Source organism: Indicator indicator, chromosome 24 (genome assembly GCF_027791375.1).
Source record: "Indicator indicator isolate 239-I01 chromosome 24, UM_Iind_1.1, whole genome shotgun sequence".
Classification (NCBI taxonomy): Eukaryota; Metazoa; Chordata; class Aves; order Piciformes; family Indicatoridae; genus Indicator; species Indicator indicator.
The window spans coordinates 1,389,808-1,416,666 of record NC_072033.1 but is presented as its reverse complement, the minus strand read 5'-3'; the positions used below and the strand labels follow the sequence as shown (position 1 = coordinate 1,416,666).

The following is a 26,859-nucleotide window of genomic DNA, read 5'->3' as shown; positions in this document are numbered from 1 at the left end:
CTGCCCATGGCAGGGGGTTGGAACTGGATGAGCTTTAAGGCCCCTTCCAACCCAACCCATTCCTTGAATCCATGAGGTTTCTGGTGTAGGTTCCCAGCCCCTCATTCTCATCATCCCCTTCCTCCTACAATAAAAAGCCTTTTCTTACAATGTCTGTGCCTGTATTCAGTAGATAATCACAGAACCATAGAACCATTTTGGCTGGAAAAGACCTCTAAGACCACTGAGTCCAACTGTCAACCTAACACCACCATGGCCACGAAACTATGTCCCAAAATGTCAGCAGAGTCATTTTTTCCAGCTGAGATCAGGCTCTGATGTTTGCAGCAGGTGCACTGCAGCAGCAGCAGCATCCTCCTGGAGCAGTCAGAGCTGGAGTAGCAGTGCAGTGATTTGTGCTAATACAGCAGAAATCAACCCACCTCTTGTTCCAGACAAGTGACACAGCCATGGGCAACTTGGGTTGTTCTGACTGACCCTACCCCAGGGCCTTCTGTTAGCCCCACTGCCAAAACAGCAACCTGGTCCTACTGACACTTTGGCACTGGAGTAGTCAACAGCAGCAGCAGGTCCTGAAGGAGATACAGGACAAAACCTCCATGATAAAAAATGTCTCTGACTTGACCTTTTTCATGTCCCTTCTCTCTGGCTGCCTTTGGAATGACATTAGCTAGAAATAACAGAAACCCAGAGCTCTGCCCACGCCTGTACCTACACCCACAGCAGAGCCTAGAGTCATAGAATCATGGAGTCATAGAATAGTAGGGGCTGGAAGAGACCTCTGGAGATCTTCCAGTCCAACCCCCTGCCAGAGCAGGAGCACAGAATCCAGCACAGGTCACACAGGAACACATCCAGACAGGGCTGCAAAGGCTCCACAGAAGGAGACTCCACAACCTCTCTGGGCAGCCTGCTCCAGGGCTCTGGCACCCTCACAGTGCAGAAGTTCCTCCTCATGTTGAGCTGGAACCTCCTGTGCTGCAGTTTCCATCCACTGCCCCTGGTCCTATCCCAGGGTGCAGCTGAGCAGAGCCTGTCCCTGTTCCTTCCCTCCTGACCCCCAGCCCTCAGCTATTGATAGACATTGATCAGATCCCTCTCAGCCTTCTCCTCTCCAGACTGAACACCCCCAGGGCTCTCAGCCTCTCCTCCCCAGGCAGTGCTCCAGTCCCTTCAGCATCCTTGGAGCCCTCCCTTGGACTCTCTCCAGCAGATCCCTGTCCCTCCTGAACTGGGGAGCCCAGATCTGGATGCAATATTCCAGGTGAGGTCTCAGCAGGGCAGAGCAGAGGGGGAGGAGAACCTCCCTGGCTCTGCTGGCCACAGTTCTCTGAATGCCCCCCAGGATCCCATTGGCCTTCTTGGCCTCCAGGGCACATTGCTGGCCTATGGGTAACATTAATTGCATGTCCCATTAATTGCATAATCATCAGTAGCAGACCTCAGAGCAAGTCCCAGGACATCACCTGAGCACTGCTGTGACAAGGGCTGTCCACCCTGAGCTGGCTGCCATCAAGAGAACGAGGAGTGCTTCTCTCTTGGAAACTCTGCCATGGTTCCAAGGTGCAGAGCAGACAACTCCACCACCCTAAACATGTTCAGTATCTGAAGGCTTACTCTGAATTCCTTTCTCTCTGTGGCATGTGGCTGGCAGAGCTCCCTGACAGCCTCTCAAGAGAGAGGTCCAAGAAGTGTGCTCAGCTCCTGGTCCTGATTGCCTGCACACAGCCAGAGAGGGTTTCCTCTAGAGTCTCACTTAAAAGCCTGCCTGCTAAAGCCTAAACCTGATCACAGTGTGCTCCTGTGCAGGGGCAAGTTTGGGCTTATCTTAGCAAGAAGTTCTTCACAGACAGGGAGATTGCCCTTGGGCTGGGCTGCCCAGGGAGGGGCTGGGGTCGATGTCCCTGGAGGTGTTTTAGCAAAGCCTGGCTGAGGCACTCAGTGCCATGGACTGGTTGTGTTAGATAGGGTTGGGTGGTTGGTTGGACTTGATGATCTTGGAGGTCTCTTCCAGCCTGGCTGATTCTGTGATTCCTGAGCACACCACCCTCAGATTCAGTCTGATAGGCTGAAAGGAATGTCCATAACAGAGTTCAAGAAAGGCACTTGGGAAGGACAGGAGTAAATGTAAATGAAGGTTGATCCTCACCAGGAGCACTTACCAAGGTGGTACAAAACTTCATCTCTTTAGGGAATCATTGAGGCTGGAAAAGACCTCTGAGGCCAACCTTCTACCCAACACCTCCATGACCTCTCCATGTCCCAAAAGTGTCACTACAGTGTTCACTCTGCATGATCTGCCCCTCACTTCATAGGATCAGAGAGTTGTTTGGGTTGGGAAAGCCCTCTCACATCATCCAGTCCAACCAGCAACCTAAGACCACCATGGCCATGAAACCACATCCCCAGGTACCATGGCCACATATTTCTTGAACACCCCCAGGGATGGGGACTCCTCCACCTCCCTGGGCAGCCTGTTCCAGTCCCTGACAGTGAAGAGATTCGTCCTAATCCCCAACCTAAACTTCCCCTGGCACAGCCTGAGGCCTTTCTTCTTGTCCTGTGGTTAGTTACTGGGAAGAAGAGGCCAACACTGGCCTCACTCCAGCCTCCTTTCAGGTAGCTGCAGAGAGCAATGAGGTCTGAGACAAACCTCAGTACCTGTCAGGAGCAGTCAGACACAGGAAGGACAGGAGTGGATCAACCCAAGGGTGCAGCTGATGTAGTATCTTGCCTTCAACAGTAGCCAGGTAACACTGAAAGCAGTAAAAAGACTGCAAGCTGATAGCTCCTTCCTCCAAGCATTCTCCCAACCAATTTCAGCTTGGGACAATTCTCAGGCCTTGAGATTTGTTTATATTGGAACCACCAAAAGGTCTCCTTGTCAAGCAACTCATCCAGTCAGCTTTGTGCATCCACAACATGCTCCAGCAAGAAGGGCCCTGGATGACCACAAGCCAGCAATGAGTCCTTATGGCCAAGAAGGTCAATGGCACCCTGAAGAGTGTGGCATCAAGAAGAGTGTGGGCAGCAGGTCAAGGGAGGTTCTCCTCCCCCTCTACTCTGCCCTGGCTGAGGCCACAGCTGGAGTGTTGTGTCCAGTTCTGGGCTCCCCTGTTCAAAAAGACAGGGACCTGCTGGGGAGGGGACAGCAAAGGGCTACAGAGGTGCTGAGGGGACTGGAACCTCCATGAGGAAAGGCTGAGAGAATTGGGGCTGCTTAGTCTGGAGAGGAGCAGCCTGAGGGCCATCTCATCAGTGCTGATCACGACTTCAAGGAAGGATGTCAGGAGGATGGGACCAGGCTTTACAGTGGTGTTCAGTGACAGGCCAAGGCTTAACAGGAACAAACTTGAACAGCAGAAGTTCCATCTAAACATGAGGAGAAACTTCTTTAATTGATGGGTGATGGAGCCCTGGAGCAGGCTGCCCAAGGAGGTGATGGAATCTCTATCTCTGGAGACATTCAAACCCCCCCTGGATGTGTTCCTGTGTCACCTTCTCTAGGTGAACCTGGGAGGGGGTTGGAGTTGATCTCCAGAGGTGCCTTCCAACCCCTACTGTACTGTGACACTATCCATGATCAGAGAGTGGCTCAGGTTGGAAGGGACCTCAGAGCTCACCTACTCCAACCTCCCCACCATGGCCAGGGACACCTCTCAGCTACTTGGCTGCTCAAGGCCTCATCCAGCCTGACCTTGAACACTCCCAGGGGAGAGGACATCCACGACCTCCCTGGACAACCTGTTCCAGAGTCTCACCAGCCTTGTACTGAAGAACTTCTTCCTCAGATCCAGTCCAACCCTGCTCCCCTCAAAGCCTCTGTTGGACTCTCCCCAGCAGGTCTCTGTCCCTCTTGAACTGGGGAGCCCAAAACTGGACACAGCATTGCAGGTTAGGTCTCAGCAGGGCAGAGCAGAGAGGGAGAAAAACCTCCCCAGCCCTGCTGGCCACACTTTTCTTGATGCACCCCAGGATACCACTGACCCTCTTGGCCACCCCAAGGGCTGCCCCATGGAGAACTTGCTGTCCACCAGGACTCCAAGGAGCCCTATTCTGCCATAAATTCAGTATCCCCACAGAGAAAATGCTGCACATCTTTATTACCTTCTCATCTCAGAACTAACCTCCAAAAAACAGAAAACCCAGAGAAAAGACCAAGGTGAGCAGAGCTCTGAGGAACCACTTCTTGTAGTCAAGAAGAAATGAGGAGGAAGATGATGGAGAGGTAAAATTAGGAGCAAGCAAACAAGGAATTCCAAACTCATCCTTCCTCATGCAGTAAAGGGACACAAGCCATTGCCACAGGCCATTCAAGGGCAAAAAATAGCAGAGGGGTAAAAGGCACTGCACATCCACAGAGGGTTTCTGTCAGCAGATACTGAGGAGGATAGACCCCATGCAGCTCTCCTGCTGCTTGTTGGTGGATGCCCAGGGCACACACCAGGAGAAATCCTGCTGCACAGCTCTGGTCCTTGCACATTTGCTGAACACCTCTGGTCACTGTGAGACAGTGCCCTGGATCTTCACCTGACACAGAACCACAGAGTGCTCTGGGTTGGAAGGGACCTCCAAAGGTCATCCAGCCCAACCCCCTCTGCAGTCAGCAGGGACATCCTCCACTAGATCAGGTTGCCCAGAGCCCTGTCCAGCCTCACCTTGAATATCCCAGAGAGGTTGTGGAGAGGTAGTGCTCTGGGATAGGACCAGGGGCAGTGGATGTAACCTGCAGCACAGGAGGTTCCAGCTCAACATGAGGAGGAACTTCTGCACTGGGAGGGTGCCAGAGCCCTGGAGCAGGCTGCCCAGAGAGGTTGTGGAGTCTCCTTCTGTGGAGCCTTTGCAGCCCTGTCTGGATGTGTTCCTGTGTGACCTGTGCTGGATTCTGTGCTCCTGCTCTGGCAGGGGGTTGGACTGGAAGAGCTCCAGAGGTGCTTTCCAACCCCTAACATCCTGTGACCCTGTCATCTCCAGGGATGAGGCCTCAACCACCCCCCTGGGCAACCTCTTCCAGTGTTCCATCACCCTCATGGTGCAGAACTTGTTCCTGCATGTTAAGACTGACTTCTGAGTATGTGCAGCTGTGGTCTGTTTTTGCTGGTCTTTGCAGGTACCACAGAAGGACAACATGGTAGGGGTTGGATGGGATCTCAGAGATCATCCAGTGCAGCCTCCCTGCCACAGCAGTGCAGTCACCACAGGGAACTCAGGATTGCAATGTCCAGCTGGGGTTTGAAAGTCTCCAGAGAAGGAGACTCCACAACCTCTCTGAGCAGTCTGCTCCAAGGCTCCAGCACCCTCAAGGCAAAGAAGCTTTTCCTTATGATCAGGTGGAACCTCTGAGGGAGCGGGGCTTGCTCAGCCTGCAGAAGAGAAGGCTCAGGGCAGACCTCATCACCATGGAGCAGGACATAAAGGGAGGCTGCCAGGAGGAGGGAGACTCCCTTTTGACAAGGAGTGCCATGGACAAGACAAGAGGTGATGGGGACAAGTTACTGCTGGGGATATTCCCATGGCACTCCAGGAGAAAAGGTTTCCCACTGAGCACAGTCAGACACTGGAATCATCTCCCAAGGCAAGCAGTGGAGTGCCCTGCACTGGGCAGTGTGAAGGCTCAGCTGGGCAGGGTGCTGAGCAGCTCAGTTCAGCTCTGCTGTCACCTAGAGAGGTTGGAGCAGGTGATCCTTGGGGTCCCTTCCAACCATTCTGGGACTCTGTGATTCCTCTCCCAAAACACAAAAAAAAGTGGATTTCACTTCCAAACAGAGTGACCACTGCTAGAGTCCAAACAATCAGTAAGCAATTAACAACCTACCCCTTAGTGCCATCACCTAACACTGCCACAACCTTTACCCACTGACTGAGGGCACAACAACTGCAACCAACCTTACTTTCCAATCCAGCTGTGGAGAGCCTCAGCAGCCTTGTTTGTGTTTGCTCCATCAGCATTCCCAACATTTCCTAGCATAGTCCTGTTCATAGAGTCATAGAATTGTCAGGGTTGGAAGGGACCTCAAGGCTCAGCCAGCTCCAACCCCCCTGCCATGGGCAGGGACACCTCACACCACAGCAGGTTGCTCACAGCCACATCCAGCCTGGCTGCAAAAACCTCCAGGGATGAGGCTTCCACCACCTCCCTGGGCAACCTCTGCCAGGCTCTCACCACCCTCCTGGGGAACAACTTCTTCCTCACATCCAATCTGAATCTCCCCATTTCCAGTTTTGCTCCATCCCCCCCAGTCCTATCACTCCCTGACACCCTCAAAAGTCCCTCCCCAGCTTTCTTGGAGCCCCCCTCAGATCCTGGAAGGCCACAAGAAGGTCTCCTGGGAGCCTTCTCCTCTCCAGACTGAACAGTCCGAGCTCTCTCATCTGTCCTCATAGGAGAGCAGCTCCAGCCCTCTGCTCATCCTCATGGCCCTTCTCTGGACACCTTCCAGCACCTCCAGATCCTTCCTGGAACAGAGGCTCCAGAACTGGACGCAGTGCTCCAGGTGGGGGTCTCAGGAGAGCGGTGCAGACACATGACCTGTTTGACATTCTCTCCTCAGTTCCACATTGGGGTATAACTCTAATTTGAAGTCATATTGCTTTCACCTTCTACCAATATTCTGCACCTTCTGGTTTCAATCACAAGCTGAGAAAGCACTTTCCCCAAGCACTCCTCCTCCCCAGGGCTTCAAACACACGCACGCCCCAGAACAGTTAACAGTTAAATATTTTCTTGCCAATATTTTAAGAGTGCAGAAGGTTCCAAATTGCTGGTAAAATAAACAATGCCAGACTGTGAAAACTCCTGCCTGCCATGCACTCTGATGTTAACAAGAGTTCCTTTATTACTGTAACCTTTCAGGAGTGAACAGAAATTATTTCTTTACCCTGGTTCTGCCCTCGAGTGAATGGCAAAGGAGGAGAGCATGAAAGCTGCAAGGTAAGATACTCTGAGTTTTCCATCTTACTTCTGTATTTCATTCAGACTTGGGGCTGCTCTCAATAAATCATCTTCCAGAAGATCCTAAAATTGTAGGCAAGGACTTTAAGGAGCCAAAAATTTCCTTCCACACTGAATAGCAGAGATGAAAGCTCCCCGCAGGCCATCGTCCCTCCTGCCAGGACATCATAAGGCAAGAAAGAGAAAAGGGCAAATGTGGGATATGCCCTGATGGCCAAAAAGGCCAAAGGCCTCCTGGGGTGCACCAAGAAGAGTGTGGGCAGTAGGTCAAGGGAGGTTCTGCTCCCTCTCCACTGCCCTGCTGAGGCCACAGCTGGAGTGTGTGTCCAGTTTTGGGCTCCCCTGTTCAAGCAGGACAGGGGCTTGATGGAGAAGTGACAGCAAAGGGCTACAGAGGTGCTGAGGGGTCTGGAACCTCTATGAAGAAAGGCTGAGAGAATTTGGGCTGTTCAGTCTGGAGAAGAGCAGCCTGAGGGGCATCTCATCAATGCTAATCAATACTTCAAGGAAGGATGTCAAGAGCATGGGAGCAGGCTTTGTTCAGTGGTGCTCAGTGACAGGACAAGGGGGAACTGGCACAAACTGAACATAAGAAGCTCCTCCTCATGGCCCTTCTCTGGACACCTTCCAGCACCTCCAGATCCTTCCTGGAACAGAGGCTCCAGACCTGGACACAGAGCTCCAGGTGGGGTCTGAGCAGAGTAGAGCAGAGGGGGAGAATCCCCTCCCTGGCCCTGCTGGCCACACTTCTCCTGCTGCAGCCCAGGCTCTGCTTGGCTCTCTGGGCTGCAAGTGCTCACTGCTGGCTCCTGCTGAGCTTCTCCTCCCCCAACACCCCCAAGGCCTTTTCTTCAGGGCTGCTCTCAAGCCAGTCCCTGCCCAGCCTGGATCAATGCAGCAGAGCTGGAGATTGGCCTTTGAAGGACTTTGACAAAGTGGCACAGAGAAGCTGATCCAGACCCTCCCCTCCTCCCCACTCCAGTACACATCACAGAATCAAAAAACCCCAACACTAGTGGAAACAGTCAGGAGATGAACAGTCAGGAGATGTAATGCCAAGGGGAGCAACAAGCCAGAGATATGATCCTTGGAGCAGTGCTTGGCAGACACAGATCAGAGACAGAAAAGATGAGACAGAAGGATACCAGTGGAAGGAAGTGGTGCTGATGGCCAATCCACAGCTGGGATGGTGGATGGGAAAGCAAGTGCTCAGAAAAAGAAATCAGGGACTTGAAGAAAAGAGAGATCAGGAGTTGAAGGAAGCCAAGTAATGAAGTCAACATGCAAGGGTGGGTTTGAAGCAAGCAGACAGGAGGATAGATCCTGAGCTTCCATTGTGGACCTTTGAATAAAGGCAGCACATCACCATGGAATGTGGTAATCAGCACACCAGGGTGGAAGAGAAGGCACCACTGGTACTGCTGGCTGTCAAAGGATTAGGTGAACATGAAGGAAGGGAAGGAGAGAGGTGCCAGTGTGATGTACAGAAAGGGATCCTGCAAGGAAGCACAGGGAATTAACGAGAGGTAAGAACGGGTACAGAGAGGTAAACTAAGATCTCTGCAAGACAAAAAGTAGGAGAGGAGAATCATAGAGTTGTTTGGGCTGACAAAGCCCTCTGAGATCATCCAGTCCAACACCAACCCAGCCCCACCATGGCCACCAAACCATGGCCCCAAGTGCCATGGCCACACCTTGCTGGAACACCTCCAGGGATGGGGACTCCACCACCTCCCTGGGCAGCCTGTGCCAATCTCTGACCACTCTTGCAGCAAAGAAATTCTTCCTCATCTCCAACCTAAACCTCCCATGGCACAATCAGAACCTAACTGATGCTGATGGTATTGTCATTCCAGACAGGCTGGCACCAAAAAGATGTAGAAGAGTTAAGCCACCAATTCATGAAGAGGAAGCAGAAGATGTGGCTGACATTCTACCAGCAGTGAATAGCATCAGCAACAACAGGATTGAAATGCACTGGGAGTGACACAGAGCCACAGCATGGCAGGGGCTGGGACGGTCTTCTGGAGATCACCCAGCCCAACCCCCCTGCCAGAGCAGGGTCCCCCAGGGCAGGGCACACAGAACACATCCAGGCAGGTTTGGAAAGTCTCCAGAGCAGGAGACTCCACAACCTCTCTGGGCAGCCTGCTCCAGGCTCCAGCACCCTCACAGGGACAAAGTTTTCCCTCCTGTTCCCCTGGCACCTCCTCTGCTCCAGCTTGCCCCCATTGCCCCTTGTGCTGTCCTTGGCCATCCCTGAGCAGAGCCTGGCTCCAGCCCTGCACAGCTTTATCCCCAGCACTGAGGGCAGCCCTCAGGCTCCTCTGCTCCCAGCTCCAAGCCCCAGCTCCCTCAGCCTGGCCTCACAGGAGATGTTCCACTGCCTGCAGCAGCTCTGTGCCTCTGGGATGGACTCTCTTAAGCAGTTCCCTGAGGTCCTTCTTGACCTGAGGGGCCCAGAACTGGACACAATATTCCAGATGTGGCCTCAGCAGGGCAGAGTAGAGAGGCAGGAGAACCTCTCTTGGCCTGCTAACCACAGCCCTTCTGATACACCCCAGGATACCCTTGGCCTTCTTGGTCACAAGGGCACACTGCTGGCTCATGGACAACCTTCTGTCCACCATGCATATTTCTGCTCCAGCCCTCACCATGGTGATGACAATGTCAAGGTGCCATTCCAGACACAAGTTTAGATGCATATTTAAGTTACTAAGATTTCCAGAATCACATTTACTGAATGTCCTCTGAGCAGTCACCTGATGCTATTCTTCATTTATGAAGTGACAAAAACCTGGAAACTTGTAGGGAGCTTTCAAGATCCCAGAGTAAAAATGTTCATTAAAACCCTGATCCTCTTTTGTTCTTAAAACACCAATTTCAGTTAAAACACAAAAAACAAACAGCCTTTACTTCCCCACCCCTCTTCTTCCATGGTATTTCTGCTCTGTGCATTCCAAAGTGATTCCATGACTCCACAACAGAGTTTAGAGAGCCCCATGGTGAAGGACCTAGGAGTCCTGGTGGCCAGCAAATTACCCATAGGCCAGCAATGTGCCCTGGTGGCCAAGAAGGCCAATGGGATCCTGGGGGGCATTCAGAGGAGTGTGGCCAGCAGAGCCAGGGAGGTTCTCCTGCCCCTCTGCTCTGCCCTGCTGAGACCTCACCTGGAATATTGCATCCAGGTCTGGGCTCCCCAGTTCAGGAGGGACAGGGATCTGCTGGAGAGAGTCCAAGGGAGGGCTCCAAGGATGCTGAAGGGACTGGAGACTGCCTGGGGAGGAGAGGCTGAGAGCCCTGGGGGTGTTCAGTCTGGAGAGGAGAAGGCTGAGAGGGATCTGATCAATGTCTATCAATAGCTGAGGGCTGGGGGTCAGGAGGGAAGGGACAGGGACAGGCTCTGCTCAGCTGCACCCTGGGATAGGACCAGGGACAATGGATGGAAACTGCAGCACAGGAGGTCCCAGCTCAACACGAGGAGGAACTTCTGCACTGTGAGGGTGCCAGAGCCCTGGAGCAGGCTGCCCAGAGAGGTTGTGGAGTCTCCTTCTGTGGAGCCTTTGCAGCCCTGTCTGGATGTGTTCCTGTGTGACCTGTGCTGGATTCTGTGCTCCTGCTCTGGCAGGGGGTTGGACTGGAAGATCTCCAGAGGTCACTTCCAATCCCTCACATCCTCTGATCCTGTGATTCCAGCACAGCAACTTCCCACCATAGGTGAACCAACTGCAATAGTTCAATGACTACAAAGCTCTGTTTTAAAATCTTATCAGTTTTAAGCCCTCTCCCCTCACCTTCTGAAGGCATTCAAGAATCTTAACTCACCTCACTCTGACCATGATTAGTCTTTAATTAGCGCTGTCAGAGGTTTTGTTCTTCAAAGTGAGAATAATTTAACCTGAGCTAGAGCAAGGCCAGGAAGCTCTGCAGCCACTGCTAAGGTAAGGTGAGGTTTTTAATCACCTGAAACCTCCTAACTGTGAAAAGATTATTTGATGCAGCAAAATTGGTGCTCAGGTTCACACTGAGCTAAATTCTGCTCTCAGTTACTCTGATGTGAGCCATGGTATTGATTCTGGTGGGGTTACTTTCAGATGTACACCAACCTAACTGAGAGCAAATTATGGGTGGCTGGATATAAACAGCTCGAGCTGAGAGCACAACAAAGGCTGCATTGTGCTGTGCCCAGCAGAACCAATAAACCAATTCAAAAGACACCTAGATGTGTTCCTGGAAAAAGAAAAAACAAAAAAAACAGAGGGTAGGGATCTAAGTGGTCTGGTGGGAAAACAGGAAAGCCAGATTGAGATAAATTAAAACAGGTTTGGCATGCTGGGCTTGAGAGCCCCTCCCGATCTCCCCTCTTCTGAAGCCTTGAGAACGTGAATGGTTAGAACAGGAATTCTTCTTCTGCACTGGAAACACTTCAGAAGCAAAAGGCCACCACAAGACATAAGGCTCACACTGTTCAAATGAGCCTGTAACAGTGCCCAGGTACTGGAATGAACTCCAGCTATGGAGCCCTCCATATAGGAAAGTCACGGACCTGATGGAGAGGGTCCAGAGGAGGCCAGGAAAATGCTCAGGGGGTTGGAGCAGCTCTGCTGTGAGGACAGGCTGAGGGAGCTGGGGGTGTTCAGCCTGGAGAAGAGAAGGCTCCAGGGAGACCTTAGGAAGCCTTCCAGTACCTGAAGGGGCTACAAGAAGGCTGCAGAGGGACTGCTCCCAAAGGCCTGCAGGGACAGGACCAGGGGCAATGGCTTCAAACTAGAGCAGAGCAGATTGAGATTGGATGTGAGGAACAAGTTCTGCACCAGGAGGGTGGTGGAACACTGCAACAGGTTGCCCAGGGAGGTGGTTGAGGCTCCATCCCTGGAGATCTTCAAGGTGAGGCTGGAGAGGGCTGTGGGCAACCTGATCCAGGGGAGGATGTCCCTGCTGAGTGCAGGGGGTTGGACCTTTGGAGGTCCCTTCCAGCCCAGCCCATTCCATGACTCTCTATGGCAGCAACTGATCTGCAGCCAGCAGAACCAGTGTGGGGTTCTGGGAAGAGCATGGGGGGAAGGGTTGGGTTTTCTGGGTTTGGTTTTTCAGATTTGATTTTGGGGGTAGTTGGTTGTTTGTTTTTTTTTTTTTGTAGGGAAAAATAAAGTGCCCTTCTTTTGTGTTTTTTTTTTTTAATCTCCTGCCTATTGTCCAATTCTAAGCTGAAATCCTGTTCCAGGGAACTCCAGCACCTACAAGTCACTCAGAGGAGCTCTGTAGCTGCATCACCAATGGTGTGGGCAGCAGGAGTAGGGCAGGGATTGTGCCCCTGACTGAGCACTGGGGAGGCCACACCTTGAATCCTGGCCTCAGTTTTGGGCCTCTCACTCCCAGAAGGATACTGAGAGGCTGAAGCAGGTCCAGAGAAGGGCAACAAAGCTGGGGAAGGGTCTGGAGAAGAGGGCTGGGGAGGAGAAGCTGAGGGACCTGGGGGTGTTCAGTTTGGAGAAGAGGAGGCTGAGGGAGACCTCATTGCTCTCTGCAGCTCCCTGAAAGGAGGTTGCAGTGAGGTGGGGGTTGGGCTCTGCTCCCTAGGATCAAGGGATAGGAGAGGAAATGACCTGAAATTGTGCCAGGGGAGAGTTAGTTTGGAGACGAGGAAAGATTTCTTTGCTGCAAGAGTGGTCAGGGATTGGAACAGGCTGCCCAGGGAGGTGGTGGAGTCCCCATCCCTGGCAGGGTTCAAGGAACATGGGGCCATGGTTTAGTGGCCATGGTGGGGTTGGGTTGCTGGTTGGACTGGATGCTCTGAGAGGCCTTCTCCAGCCAGAACAATTCTGTGATCCTCAGGGTATCAAAATACAACCTAACTCACAACTGCTCTTCTATAGACACAGCTGCTGAGACTCCCTCAGGTCAGGAAAGTTAACACCCAGGCTGCTGAAGAGCTGTGTTAGGAGGGCAGGGAGCAGCAATCCCTAGCACTGAATCCTCCTCCCAAAGTGATCAGCAGACAGCAGCCTGCACAGCACAAATCCATTCACTGCAAGCCACAAGGTGGAGATCTCTGGCCAAGCACATCCAAGGGAAGTCTCCTACCCAGCCTAATGTTACAATTAACACTTTCTGAGTCATTGCATCAAGCCAATTTTTCTGTTTGTTTTTAAAGTTTGACAGAAATGTCACTAGTGGAAAAATTAAGTAAAAGAGCACTGGTTAGCCACAGAACTGGACACACCTGGCTGCAAACCCACTAAAAGAAACTGACTTCATTAGCAGGAGGGACAGCAGAGTAAAATTTATACCTGAAATATGCCTGCACCAGTAGAATTTGCTGAGGCCAGAGGCTCTGGGGGTGTTTTTACAGCTGTGTCAAGTTTGGGTTTCTGACTCTTGTGGACGTTCAGGAGTGCTGAAGGAGCTCAGGCCAACAGGTCCCAAAACTTTGTAGCTTGAGATTTAGATCTCAGCAATTTAACAACCAGGGCTTGAAATAATACAAACTCCACTTGGAGCTGGAGCTGATGTAAATTAGTAGTTAAAATGCCTCAAGTTCTCTCTCACTCTGGGCTCCAGTGCAGTGCTGTGTTTAAGAGCAGATGGCAACTTTTCAACCCAGCATCAAACACATGGACAACAAGTTCTGCATGGGACAGCAATGTGCCCTGGGGGCCAAGAAGGCCAAAGAGGTCCTGGGGGGCATTCAGAGGAGTGTGGCCAGCAGAGCCAGGGAGGTTCTCCTGCCCCTCTACTCTACCCTGCTGAGACCTCACCTGGAATATTGCATCCAGGTCTGGGCTCCCCAGGTCAGGAGGGACAGGGATCTGCTGGAGAGAGTCCAAGGGAGGGCTCCAAGGATGCTGAAGGGACTGGAGACTGCCTGGGGAGGAGAGGCTGAGAGCCCTGGGGGTGTTCAGTCTGGAGAGGAGAAGGCTGAGAGGGATCTGATCAATGTCTATCAATAGCTGAGGGTCAGGAAGGAAGGGACAGGGACAGGCTCTGCTCAGTTGCTCCCTGGGATAGGACCAGGGGCAGTGGATGGAAACTGCAGCACAGGAGGTTCCAGCTCAACACGAGGAGGAACTTCTGCACTGTGAGGGTCCCAGAGCCCTGGAGCAGGCTGCCCAGAGAGGTTGTGGAGTCTCCTTCTGTGGAGCCTTTGCAGCCCTGTCTGGATGTGTTCCTGTGTGACCTGTGCTGGATTCTGTGCTCCTGCTCTGGCAGGGGGTTGGACTGGAAGAGCTCCAGAGGTCCCTTCCAACCTCTCACATGCTCTGATCCTGTGATCAATATCAGTTCAGGAATAAGGCACCCATTGGCTGCATCCAGTGTTGGAATTGTTGCTAGATATGGAAATGAGTTAAGTGCAGCTTTTGTCTGTCAACAAGTCAAACTAATTGCACCCAAGCAGCAGTTTCCTACAGGTGCTCTGTCACATATAGTCCAACACAGGAATGTACCAACTGGAGTTAAATAATGACCTTTTGTACTCTGTCTGAAAGAAAAAGCAGGGAATGGGATTTCCCAGCCTCCCAGGGGCTCTGCAGATAGCTTTGTGCCCTAAGAATATTTAGGAAAGTTTCATTTCATTTAACTCACTTCTGAGAAAGGCTCAGATGTGAAATCTGAAAGAATCAACAGAGGACCATGAATGTCCTCTTTTTATCTACCAGTCTGATCTTGAGAGGTTTCACTCTCTTCTTTTGGAGGTAGAACAGCTTCTGATTGCAGGACTGACTACATGACTGGGAATGAAAAAACAACTGCCACACATATTCCTCAATCAGCTCACAAAGGCTTTGCCATTACCTCAGCAGCATTGTAAGAGAGCCACTAGGGATAACTAGACCAAGATGAAGGTAAGCAGGACCTAACACCTACAGTAACTGCCCTTTACTTCTTTATCACTTAAAACTTCATGCAACTACTAAAGCTGGGATGTGAGGAAGAGTTAAATCAGGGTACAGCTGTGTAGCCTGGGGAGGAAATGAAATGAAGAAGAGGGAGCAAGCATGGAAGGGGCATGGTGAAGTGATATGTTCTGTTAGGATGACTAATAGCAAGGAAGCAAAATTAAGGCATGGTAAGGAGAAAGGGAGCAGCTCATCAAACATCAAGGTATAAATTATTTTCACCTAACATACAGCCAGCAGGGCCAGGGAGGGGATTCTCCCCCTCTGCTCCACTCTGCTCAGACCACAGCTGGAGCTCTGGGTCCAGTTCTGGAGCCTCTGTTCCAGGAAGGATCTGGAGGTGCTGGAAGGTGTCCAGAGAAGGGCCACGAGGATGAGCAGAGGGCTGGAGCTGCTCTGCTATGAGGACAGACTGAGAGAGTTGGGGTTGTGCAGTGTGGAGAGGAGAAGGCTCCCAGGAGACCTTCTTGTGGCCTTGCAGGATCTGAAGGGGACTCCAAGAAAGCTGGGGAGGGACTTTTGAGGGTGTGAGGGAGTGATAGGAGTGGGGGGGAATGGAGCAAAACTGGAAGTGGGGAGATTCAGATTGGATGTTAGGAAGAAGTTCTTCCCCATGAGGGTGGTGAGAGCCTGGCAGAGGTTGCCCAGGGAGGTGGTGGAAGCCTCATCCCTGGAGGTTTTTGCAGCCAGGCTGGATGTGGCTGTGAGCAACCTGCTGTGGTGTGAGGTGTCCCTGCCCATGGCAGAGGGTTGGAGCTGGCTGAGCCTTGAGGTCCCTTCCAACCCTGACAATTCTATGATTCTATAAAATAAATACTACCAGAGTAAACTAAAAAAGTTCATTCATCTCAACAAAATAATGAGTGAAAGATTAGGAATAATTAATAGACAAAAGAAAAAACGAAGAGCACAGAAAGATTGTGAAATCTCTCTGCCTTCACAGATTGTGGAGAAGAGCCTAGGAGAGTTCACTGCTGCCTTACCCTGAGTGCCTGCTTGAGTCCAGGTTCTCTCACAGAAAATCTCATTAAAATCAATGCAGCTAACACTGAAATAGACACAGAGATGTAGCTGGGTTTGAGATGAAGCCTTTAAAATGGCACAGCCTTCATGTAAGCAGCAGCTACTGCCATGGAAAAGCTGCCTTGTGTTAGCACTGAGTTACAGCCAGAGGTATAGTCATAGGGTTAGAGAATGGTTTGGCTTGGAAGGGATCTCCAAAGCTCATCCAGTCCAACCCCCTGCACTCAGCAGGGACATCCTCCCCTGGATCAGGTTGCCCACAGCCCTCTCCAGCCTCACCTTGAACATCTCCAGGGATGGGACCTCAACCACTTCCCTGGGCAACCTGTTGCAGTGTTCCACCACCCTCCTGGTGCAGAACTTGTTCCTCACATCCAATCTCAATCTGCTCTGCTCTAGTTTGAAGCCATTGCCCCTGGTCCTGTCCCTGCAGGCCTTTGCAAACAGTCTCTCTGCAGCCTTCTTGTAGCCTCCTTCAGGTACTGGCAGGTTACTATTAGGTCTCCCTTCTCTTCTCCAGGCTGAACACCCCCAGCTCCCTCAGCCTGGCCTCATAGCAGAGCTGCTCCAACCTTCCTGTGGGCCCTCTCCATCAGGTCCATGTCCTTCCTATATTGAGTGCTCCAGACCTGGATGCAGTGATCCAGGTGAGGTCTCAGCAGAGCAGAGTGGCAGAATCTCCTCTCTGGCTCTGGGGGCAATGCTGCTTTGGATGCAGCCCAGGCTGCCCTTGGCCTTCTGTGCTGCAGGCTCACACTGCCTGCTCCTGGCCAGCTTCTCCCCCACCAGCACCCCCAAGTCCTTCTCCTCAGGGCTGCTTTCCATCACCTCCTCCCCCAGTCTGCATTGGCAGTGAGGATTGTTCTGGCCCAGGAGCAGGACCTGCCCTTGCTCTTGTTGAACCTCATGAGGTTCACCTGGGCACATCTCTCCAGCTTGTCCAGGTCCATCTGGGTATTACAGGAATCACTGCAATCTCATTCTCATTATTCCATTCATGCTCATTACTACTACAAACACAGACTGTGAAACTTAAACTTCAGGATCAACTGGAAGGATGCCTCAGTGCCAAGGCAGAGAACAAAATGGCACCAAACAACTGAAGAGCTCTTTACAGTTGCATCATGCAGCAACCACACCACTGCAATACACATCTGTTAACATTTGAGGTCCCAGACTGGATGGAGACCTTCTTGTGGCCTTCCAGGATCTGAAGGGGGCCTACAAGAAAGCTGGGGAGGGACTTTTTAGGACATCAGGTAGTGATAGGACTGGGGGGAATGGAATAAAGCTGGAAGTGGGGAGATTCAGACTGGACATGAGGAAGAAGTTCTTCACCATGAGAGTTGTGAGAGCCTGGAATGGGTTGTCCAGGGAGGTGGTTGAGGCCCCATCCCTGGAGGTGTTTAAGGCCAGGCTGGATGAGGCTCTGGCCAGCCTGATCTACTGTGAGGTGTCCCTGCTCATGGCAGGGGGGTTGGAACTGGATGAGCCTTGTGGTCCCTTCCAACCCTGACTGATTCTATGATTCTATGAAACGTGAGGACACTGGAGGTTGTTTCACACTTTGGGATTATTTTGGGGAGCAATGGAATAGTTTGGTTTGTGTTTCCCTTTACACAGACCTGTCTGTCAGCAGTGCTGATTCCTTCCCCATTCAAGTTTACTGGGATAAAAAAAAAAAAAAAAAGCTTCACTTTTGGAATTAGAGAGTCTTGGGCTGGCAAAGCCCTCTGAGATCATCCAGACCAACATCAACCCAACCCCACCATGGCCACCAAACCATGGCCCCAAGTGCCATGGCCACACCTTTCTGGAACCCCTCCAGGGATGGGGACTCCACCACCTCCCTGGGCAGCCTATCCCAATCCCTGACCACTCTTGCAGCAAGGAAATTGTTCCTAATCTCCAACCTAAACCTTCCTTGGCACAATTTCAGGCCATTTCCTTCTCTTTCTATCACCTGATACTAGGAAGAAAAACCAACTCCCACCTTATTCCAACCTTCTTTCAGGGAGCTGCAGAGAGCAATGTGGTCTCCTCTCATCCTCTTCCCCAGACTAAACAACTCCAGCTCCCTCAGCAGCTCCCCGTAAGACTCTGGAATTTAACATGAAACCCCTGTCCCTTAACTTTCTTTCCACTCAGCATCCTAGCTACAGTGAAAACTCAAAGCTTTGCTGGACTCACTTGGGGTGCAGCGATGCATTTGGCACCAGTCAAGTTTCTCCCTACCTGCACTACTTATTCCTATCCACAGCTGCTGTTATGGCAGCATCCCCTTCTGCAATCACATGGCAAATTAATTCCTTCCAGACAAATCAATATCTTCCATCAGGCCATGGTGCAGTGTCAGAACCAAAGTCAGTGGGTGGCATCCCAGCCTGTATCAGGAATGGTGTGGCCACCAGGAGCAGGGATATAATTCTGCCCCTGTACTCAGCACTGCTTAGGCCACACCTTGAGTGCTGTGTCCAGTTCTGGGCCCCTGGGTTCAAGAAAGATGTTGAGTTGCTGGAATGTGTCCAGAGAAGGGCAACAAAGCTGGGGAGGGGTCTGGAGCACATCCCTGTGAGGAGAGGCTGAGGGAGCTGGGGGTGTTCAGCCTGCAGAAGAGGAGGCTCAGGGGAGACCTCATTGCTGTCTACAACTCCCTGAAGGGAGGTCATAGCCAGGTGGGGGTTGGCTCTTCTCCCAGGCAAGCAGCACCTGGACAAGAGGACACAGTCTCAAGCTGTGCAGGGGGATGTTTAGGCTTGGTCTTATAAAGAAATTCTTCACAGAGAGAGAGATTGCCCTTGGGATGTGCTGCCCAGGGAGGTAGTGGGGTTGACATCCTTGGGGGTGTTTAAGAAGAGACTGGATGAGGCACTCAGTGCCATGGTCTGGTTGATTAGTCAGGGTTGAGTGATTGGCTGGACTTGATGATCTCTGAGGTCTCCTCCAGCCTGGCTGATTCTGTGATTCTGTGACAGGCTGTGGGAGCGAACACTCAGGAGTCAGGGCTGCCACGAGCAGGCTTAAGCCTTGAAAGAAAGAAACAAGCAGCTGGAGGTTGATCCTTAGGGCACTGAAAGGTGGGAAGCACCAAGAAGATCAACTTACCCCCATCACCTTGCCACGCTGCTCCACGTCCTCCCACATGCAGTGCACTATGTACCGACACATGTACTTGCCCGAGCGGCCCTCCTGCTTCATCCGCACCAGGCACATCCTGTGGGAAAGCAGCACAAACTCAGGGCTCCTGGCCCTTCTTCAGATGCAGAGAGTCACTCAGAGAGATGGTTCAGCTCATTTCATAATTCTTCTTAACTGTATGGGGGGGTTGTGATCAAGAAAACTCCCCCCTGTACTGGGTTTGGCTGAGCTGGAGTTAATCCTCCCCAGAGCATCTCTCTGGTGCTGTGTTTTGCAGTGCTGTGCCTGGGTGGTGGTACCACACCAGGGTCTGGGCTGCTGCTGAGCCAAGCACCCAGGCTGTGCTTTTCCAGCATTTCCACCCCCCCCAGCAGTAGGCTAAGGGGTGGGCAAGATCTTGGGGAGGAACACAGCCAGGCCAGCTGACCCACACTGACCAAAGGGACATTCCATGCTTGGTCACACACCAGGGTCTGGGCTGCTGCTGAGCCAAGCACCCAGGCGGTGCTCTTTCCACATTCCTCCACCCCAGCAGTAGGCTGAGGGGAAAGCAAGATCTTGGGATGGGACAGAGCCAGGCCAGCTGACCCAAGCTGATCAAAGGGTGCTCCATGCCACAGGACGTCAGCTCAGATATAAAAGCTGAGTGGAAGAAAGCAGTGTGGGGACATAGGCTGATGGTGATTGCCCCTGGAGCAGCCACTCTGTGCACTGGATCCCTGCTTCCCAGGAGTGACCCAACACTGCTGATGAGGAGTAGAGAACACATCTTTGTTTGCTCTGCTTCCAGGTGCAGCCTTGGCTTTGGCTTTATTAAACTGCTTCTGTCTTGACCCACAGGCCTCTGGTTATAGTTTCCCCTCTCCCCTGTCCATCTGAGGAGGGGGGTGGCTTTGGTGGGCATCTGGGCCCCAGCCAGGGCCAAAATAAACAACTGCAATCTTTTCTGTTCTGGGCTCAAGAGATGGATCTGCTGGATTTTGGCCACTCCAGCTATGGAAGAGTGGCAGTGGACTCTATTCTGTCTGTCAGTACTGTAATCTAGTTAAAAACCACTGCAATCTAAATTCCTCAGGCTTCAGAACATCTCACCCCTTGGAGCAGGAACAAATGCCTTGTCTAATGCTAGGCTCCAAGCCAGCTGTAATTCAGCTTGCTCTACTAAAGTGCTGTGAGCCCAGACTAGCCAAGCTGTGAAAGGTTAAGCAAGCTCCATCCTCCTCCCAAGTTCACATTAGCAACGTCCTAAATGACTTCAGCTCCAGGGGTACTTTGGATACAGGGCCAAGCACTTGGCAAACCCCCTGCCTGCTGGATGTGCTCAAAGAACTCATGAGTTTGGATGTGCATGGTGACATCTTAATGAGAACACCAGCTGGAGTTTGACTTCTGCTTTTGGGGTTGCTTTGTTTAATCACTAAAGCCACCTGAACGACAGTGCTGCTGTTCTGTCTACAAAAGAAAGCATCAGAATAAACCTTTTGTCTCTTGTACAACATCTGAAATAGAGGCTGAGCCCTCACTGAGCCCAGAGACCAATCTCAGCACCTTCTCTACCTCTCTGACCAGCTCTGCTCCCGTGTTTGGAGTCAGAAGGGCCTGTTCAGGACTGACTGGGTTGCTGTAGATGAGGAGATGCTCAAACACTGGGGCTGAAGAAGTCACTGCTGTGCAAAGAGACATCCTACAGGTGGGAAACTGCTCACAGGAAACTCTTCTCACAGCTCACATAGTAACAACAGAGTAGAGCTGCTTGAAGCAGCTGCACCCTAACAATGGTGAAGGTCCCACAAGGGTTAAGAGGTAAAAAATAGGATTTTTTTTTTTTTAATCTGACATAAGATCTGTGGCTTGCTGATTGGTGGCTGTCAGTCCAACAGGGAGAATCATAAGCACTTGAAGCATGTCCTGTGAAAGGACAGATGCCTGGACCCTGCTGGATTCTGTCTACTGATTAGCAAAGGAAAGAGAATTTTTTAGCCTGCAAAGGAAGCAAAACTTAATGCCAGTGCTGACTCACAGAGACAAAACAAACTGAAGGTAACAAACACTGCATGGTCACAGAATCCTACAATGGGTTGGGTTGGAAGGGACCTCAAAGACCATTCAGTTCCAGCCCCATTGCCATGGGCAGGGACACCTTACACCTGCCCAGGTTGCTCAAGGCCTCATCCAACCCTACCCTGAACAATACCAGGGAGGAGGAATCCACAACCTCCCTGGGAAACCTGTGCCAGTGTCTCACCACCCTCACAGTCAAGAATTTCTTCCTTCCATCTCACCTAAGTCTAACCTTTCCATGTGAAACCATTAGCCCTCATCCTATCACTCCACTCCCTGATAAGGAAGCTCTCCTCACCTTTCCTGTAGTCCTGTATTCCTTTTTCTGACAGGAACCATACATCTGAGTCCTATATGAGAACCATCCAGATGAGACACCAACACTGCAAGAAGAAAAGCTTCTTGGCTAGAGACTCTGATCTCTAGGTGGAGAGCTTTTGAAGATGCCACTGGCCATCCAAGAGACAGACAAGTGGAAAGAGGACAGGGTCTCAGGTGTGACAAGTAGATGAACTATCAAAGAGTGGAGTGCCTGAGAGAATCTGGGTAGGGGGTGTGTGGAAAAGAAGCCCAGCAGTTAGTGAAGGGAATCTTGGAAAGCTGGTGGCAATTTCTGTCTCAGGGAACAGCAGATCCAGGGAGGTTCTCCTCCCCCTCTGATCTGCCCTAGTGAGGCCTCACCTGGAATATTGCATCCAGTTCTGGGCTCCCCAGTTCAGGAGGGACAGGGATCTGCTGGAGAGAGTCCAAGGGAGGGTTCCAAGGATGCTGAAGGGACTGGAGACTGCCTGGGGAGGAGAGGCTGAGAGCCCTGGGGGTGTTCAGTCTGGAGAGGAGAAGGCTGAGAGGGATCTGATCAATGTCTATCAATAGCTGAGGGCTGGGGGGCAGGAAGGAAGGGACAGGGACAGGCTCTGCTCCCTGGGATAGGACCAGGGGCAATGGATGGAAACTGCAGCACAGGAGGTTCCAGCTCAACATGAGGAAGAACTTCTGCACTGTGAGGGTCCCAGAGCCCTGGAGCAGGCTGCCCAGAGAGGTTGTGGAGTCTCCTTCTGTGGAGCCTTTGCAGCCCTGTCTGGATGTGTTCCTGTGTGACCTGTGCTGGATTCTGTGCTCCTGCTCTGGCAGGGGCTTGGACTGGAAGATCTCCAGAGGTCCCTTCCAACCCCTCACACCCTGTGATTCCCCAGGTTTACACTGAGGCAGTGGCAGCTCTGTATCTGTCCAACAGCACCCCTGGACTAGCAAATAAATGTAGCTGAGGTGGTATCAAGAAATGAATCCTCATCTTGCTCACAGAAAGAGGACAAAGCTGTCTGCTCAAACAGTGGTCCACAACTCAGAGAACAGCTGCTCAGTTGCCAGCACTCCCACAAAATCAATGCACCAAGAATTAAAACTTTTGTGTCTGCCTTCCACCAGTTTCAAAACCTTTGCTCCTCTTCTGAATTTACATAACTGAGATGTATGAAAACCTCAGTCAGGAAGAGTTACTGTATCCCAAACTTTGGCTCAATATTAACAAGACTCAGCTTAAAAGATGAATTTTGGACTAAGAAAAGTGCTTCTCAGCCCACACCTGGAGCACTGAGAACAGTTTTGGGCTCCACTGTACCAAAAGTTGTGGACAGGCTGGAAAGAGTCCAGAAAAAGGCCATGAGAGTGATCAGAGCACTGGCAGCCCTCTGCCATGTGAGGAAGGGCTGAGAGCTGAGGTTGTTCAGCCTGCAGAAGAGAAGGCTCAGGGCAGACCTCATCACCATGGAGCAGGACATAAAGGGAGGCTGCCAGGAGGATGGAGACTCCCTTTTGACAAGGAGTGCCATGGACAAGACAAGAGGTGATGGGGACAAGTTACTGCTGGGGACATTCCCATGGCACTCCAGGAGAAAAGGCTTCCCCCTGAGCACAGTCAGACACTGGAATCATCTCCCAAGGCAAGCAGTGGAGTGCCCTGCACTGGGCAGTGTGAAGGCTCAGCTGGGCAGGGTGCTGAGCAGCTCAGTTCAGCTCTGCTGTCACCTAGAGAGGCTGGAGCAGGTGATCCTGGGGGTCCCTTCCCACTTTGGGTTCTGTGATTCCAAAACCCTGCAGAGATCCTCCTTCAGCAATTCAAATCACCCCAGGCCTGGTGCAGGCTGCTTGCAGTACTCCTGTGGGCTCAGTTGAATCCTGAGCATGTCCAGAATCTGGGATTCTGTGATTTTATATTTTTCTGGCTGAATATCCACGGGAAAAAGAGAAAAATACCAGTTCCTATCCAATGTGCCCTCAGTGGTGGTGAAGCAGGAGGAGAGAGAGGGCAGTGCACAGCCCAGCAGTGTTACTGCTCACTGATGAGCAGCAGGCCTGGAGTGGTGCTCAGAGTCAAAGCTGCTACTCCCCAAAGCCTAAAAGGCAGCTCTGTGTTTGGGTGTGTGGTGCTGTCAGAGCTGTTCTGCAGCACCACGAGTGAGATCATGGAATTTTTTTGCAGTTTATTTGAAAATTTGAAACAAAATAAAGTTTGTTCCTACACCTGCTGTGCCTGAGCTGTAACATAGACACAAGGCTCTTTAAAGGCTGCAAACCCTTCTAACACAGCGTGGAATGTTTCAGCCTGGCACCACAGCATCTGCTCTGTAGGTTAGTCAAGCTCTGACTCATCTTCAGCAAACCATGGAAGCAAAATGATTCCAAACTATCTTTAGAAAGCTGTCTGCCTGCCCTGGGTTGGGTTGGGTTAGGTGATTTCTGCTGGAGTGAAGTTATGTAGAGAGGTTATGTGAGAAGAAAATGACACAAAAGGATGCCTGCAAAGGAAGAGGAGCATGTGTGACTCAACCATCATCTCAGACCATGGAATCACAGAATGGTTGGTGGAAATTGCCACCAGCTTCCCAAGATTCCCTTCACTGACTGCTGGGCTTCTTTTCCACACACCCCCTACCCAGATTCTCTCAGGCACTCCACTCTTTGATAGTTCATCTACTTGTCACACCTGAGACCCTGTCCTCTTTCCACTTGTCTGTCTCTTGGACGGCCAGTGGCATCTTCAAAAGCTCTCCACCTAGAGATCAGAGTCTGACCAAGAACCTTTTCTTCTTGCAGTGTTGGTGTCTCTGGACCTCTGGAGACCCCCTGCCAGAGCAGGGTCACCCAGGGCAGGGCACACAGGAACACATCCAGAGGGGGCCTGAAAAGTCTCCAGAGAAGGAGACTCCACAACCTCTCTGGGCAGCCTGCTCCAGGGCTCCAGCACCCTCACACCAATGAAGTTTTTCTTCATGTTGAGGTGGAACTGCCTGGGTTCCAGTTTGTGTCCAGTGCCCCTTGTCCTGTCACAGGGCACCACTGAAAAGAGCCTGGACCCTTCTTCTTCACACCTACCCTTCAAGACATTTATAACCACAGATTAGATCCCAATTTTCTGGCATATTGGCAGAGCCCTAATGGGCCAAACCCCTTCCCTATTTCCCATACGGCCCCCAACATTGTTGTATTTCCAAGATTCTATAATTAAAGCACCTGGAAAGTACAAGCAGGAGATGTTGCAGGCTACCAGAGCAGCCCTCTGTGCCACAGTGCCAGCAGGCTGGCTGAAGCACAAGCACCTGCAGTGCTGCCTCCAGTTCTGGTGTCCCCAGCAGAAGGAGGACACAGAGCTGCTGGAGAGAGTCCAGAGGAGGCCACAAAGATGATCCAAGGGTTGGAGCAGCTCTGCTGTGAGCACAGGCTGAGGGAGCTGGGGGTGTGCAGCCTGGAGAGGAGAAGGCTCCAGGGGGACCTTAGAGCTGCCTGCCAGGACCTGAAGGGATCCTGCAGGAAGGCTGCAGAGGGGCTTCTCATGAGGGTGTCTAGAGACAGGCCAAGGGGAATGGTTTGAAGCTGAGGCAGAGCAGGGTTAGACTGGAGCTGAGGAAGAAGTTCTTCAGTAGGAGGGTGGTGAGACTCTGGAACAGGTTGCCCATGAAGGGACTTCAGAGCTCATCTACTCCAAGCCCCCTGCCATGAGCAGGGACACCTCTCAGCTAGGCTCAGCTGCTCAAGATCTCATCCAAATTGGCCCTGAAAATGACCAGGGAGGAGGCAGCCACAACCTCCCTGGGCAGCCTGTTCCAGAATCTCACCACCCTCCTACTGAAGAACTTCTTCCTAAGATCCAGTCTAACCCTGAATGAAGGAAATTGCATGTAAATTGATTTTTTTAAAGCCTTTTTTCACCGGGGAACAGTAAGACTGTTCTCAAGGGTACTCTGTACTTGATTCCACTGATTTTGTTAAGTGATTATAATTTCAGTGGGTCTGCTGATTTATTCCTCCTTTAGTGGAAAGAGTTGCTCCACTTTTCAATATATTGAGGAGAAAGAATCATAGAATCAGTCAGGGTTGGAAGGGGCCACAAGGATCATCCAGTTCCAACCCCCTGCCATGGGCAGGGACACCTCACACCAGATCAGGCTGGCCAGAGCCTCATCCAGCCTGGCCTTAAACACCTCCAGGGATGGAGCCACAACCACCTCCCTGGGCAACCTCTTCCAGTGTTCCATCACCCTCCTGGTGCAGAACTTTTTCCTCACATCCAATCTCAATCTGCTTTGCTCTAGTTTGAAGCCATTGCCCCTGGTCCTGTCCCTGCAGCCTTTGGGAAGAGTCTCTCTCCATCCTTCTTGTAGCCCCTTCAGGTACTGCCAGGCTGCTATTAGGTCTCCCTGGAGCCTTCTCTTCTCCGTGCTGAACACCCCCAGCTCCCTCAGCCTGTCCTCATAGCAGAGCTGCTCCAACCCCCTAAGCATTTTTGAGGCCCTCCTCTGGACCCTCTGCATCAGGTCCAGGTCCTTCCTATATTGAGGGCTCCAGACCTGGATGCAGTACTCCAGCTGAGGTCTCCCCAGAGCAGGGTGGCAGCATCACCTCTCTGGCTCTGCTGGCAATGCTGCTTTGGATGCAGCCCAGGCTGTGCTTGGCTTTCTGGGTCATTTGCTGTAGTAATCAGCAAATGGATCCTCTCCCACTCTTCTCAACACCTCTGGAACTCAGCTTTGCTCACATTCAGGTCCACACCACTCTATTTCCTGCAAACAGTTACATTAGAGTTTGACTTTTCACTTACCAGACATGAAGCTGGGCTACTAGAAACCATGAATTCAAAGTATCAGGCATGTGGCACCCTTGATGGGAGGGGAAAACAAACAAACAAACAAACACAAAACCAGAACTAAGCATTAATGCCAAGTGGATCATGTTTTGTGCCTAACAGAAATTCACAGCACCAACATCAAAACACATTTTAGCAGTTCACTCTCTGTGTGCATAGATATATCAGAGACAATTCTCATCCCCTGTCAGACTTGTGCTTAACCTCCAGAGCATGCAGCCCCAGGGTGCTGGAGATGCTGAAAGGTATCATGGGTTTGGAACTCACTTAGACAACATTTACAAGGGGCTGGAGGTGGGGAGGGGGAGGGGAATTCCAAAGTGGAGAATTAAAAATGTGGATTCCAGCTTCAGGAGGACTCCAAGCAGTAGAGAGTAACAGGGAAGTATCAATGGATGCTTTGTTCCATTCTTGTGGAATTACCTTCCTGACCTGAGCATTGTCTTAGCAACTGTGTGTATAGAAAGCAGTTGTAAGGTAAGTTGTATTTTGATACCCTTAGAATCACAGAATTGTTTGGGTTGGCAAAGCCCTCTCAGATCATCCAGTCCAACATCAACCCAACACAACTGTGGCCACCAAACCATGGACCCATGGCCACACCTTTCTGGAACACCTCCAGGGATGAGGACTCCACCACCTCCCTG

General features: G+C 51.6%; 1 protein-coding gene across 1 annotated transcript in view; it reads right to left on the bottom strand.

Annotated features, from left to right (window-relative positions):
• LOC128975200 (ubiquinol-cytochrome-c reductase complex assembly factor 1) overlaps positions 1 to 26,859 on the bottom strand; it is a 59,090-nt gene that overhangs the window by 14,229 nt on the left and 18,002 nt on the right. Inside the window, exons 6-7 of the mRNA XM_054392008.1 lie at positions 26,168 to 26,225; positions 18,979 to 19,087 (exon numbers count right to left, since the gene is read on the bottom strand). Coding sequence (XP_054247983.1) covers positions 18,979 to 19,087; positions 26,168 to 26,225 — 167 coding nt within the window. The remainder of the gene's footprint in view (positions 1 to 18,978; positions 19,088 to 26,167; positions 26,226 to 26,859) is intronic.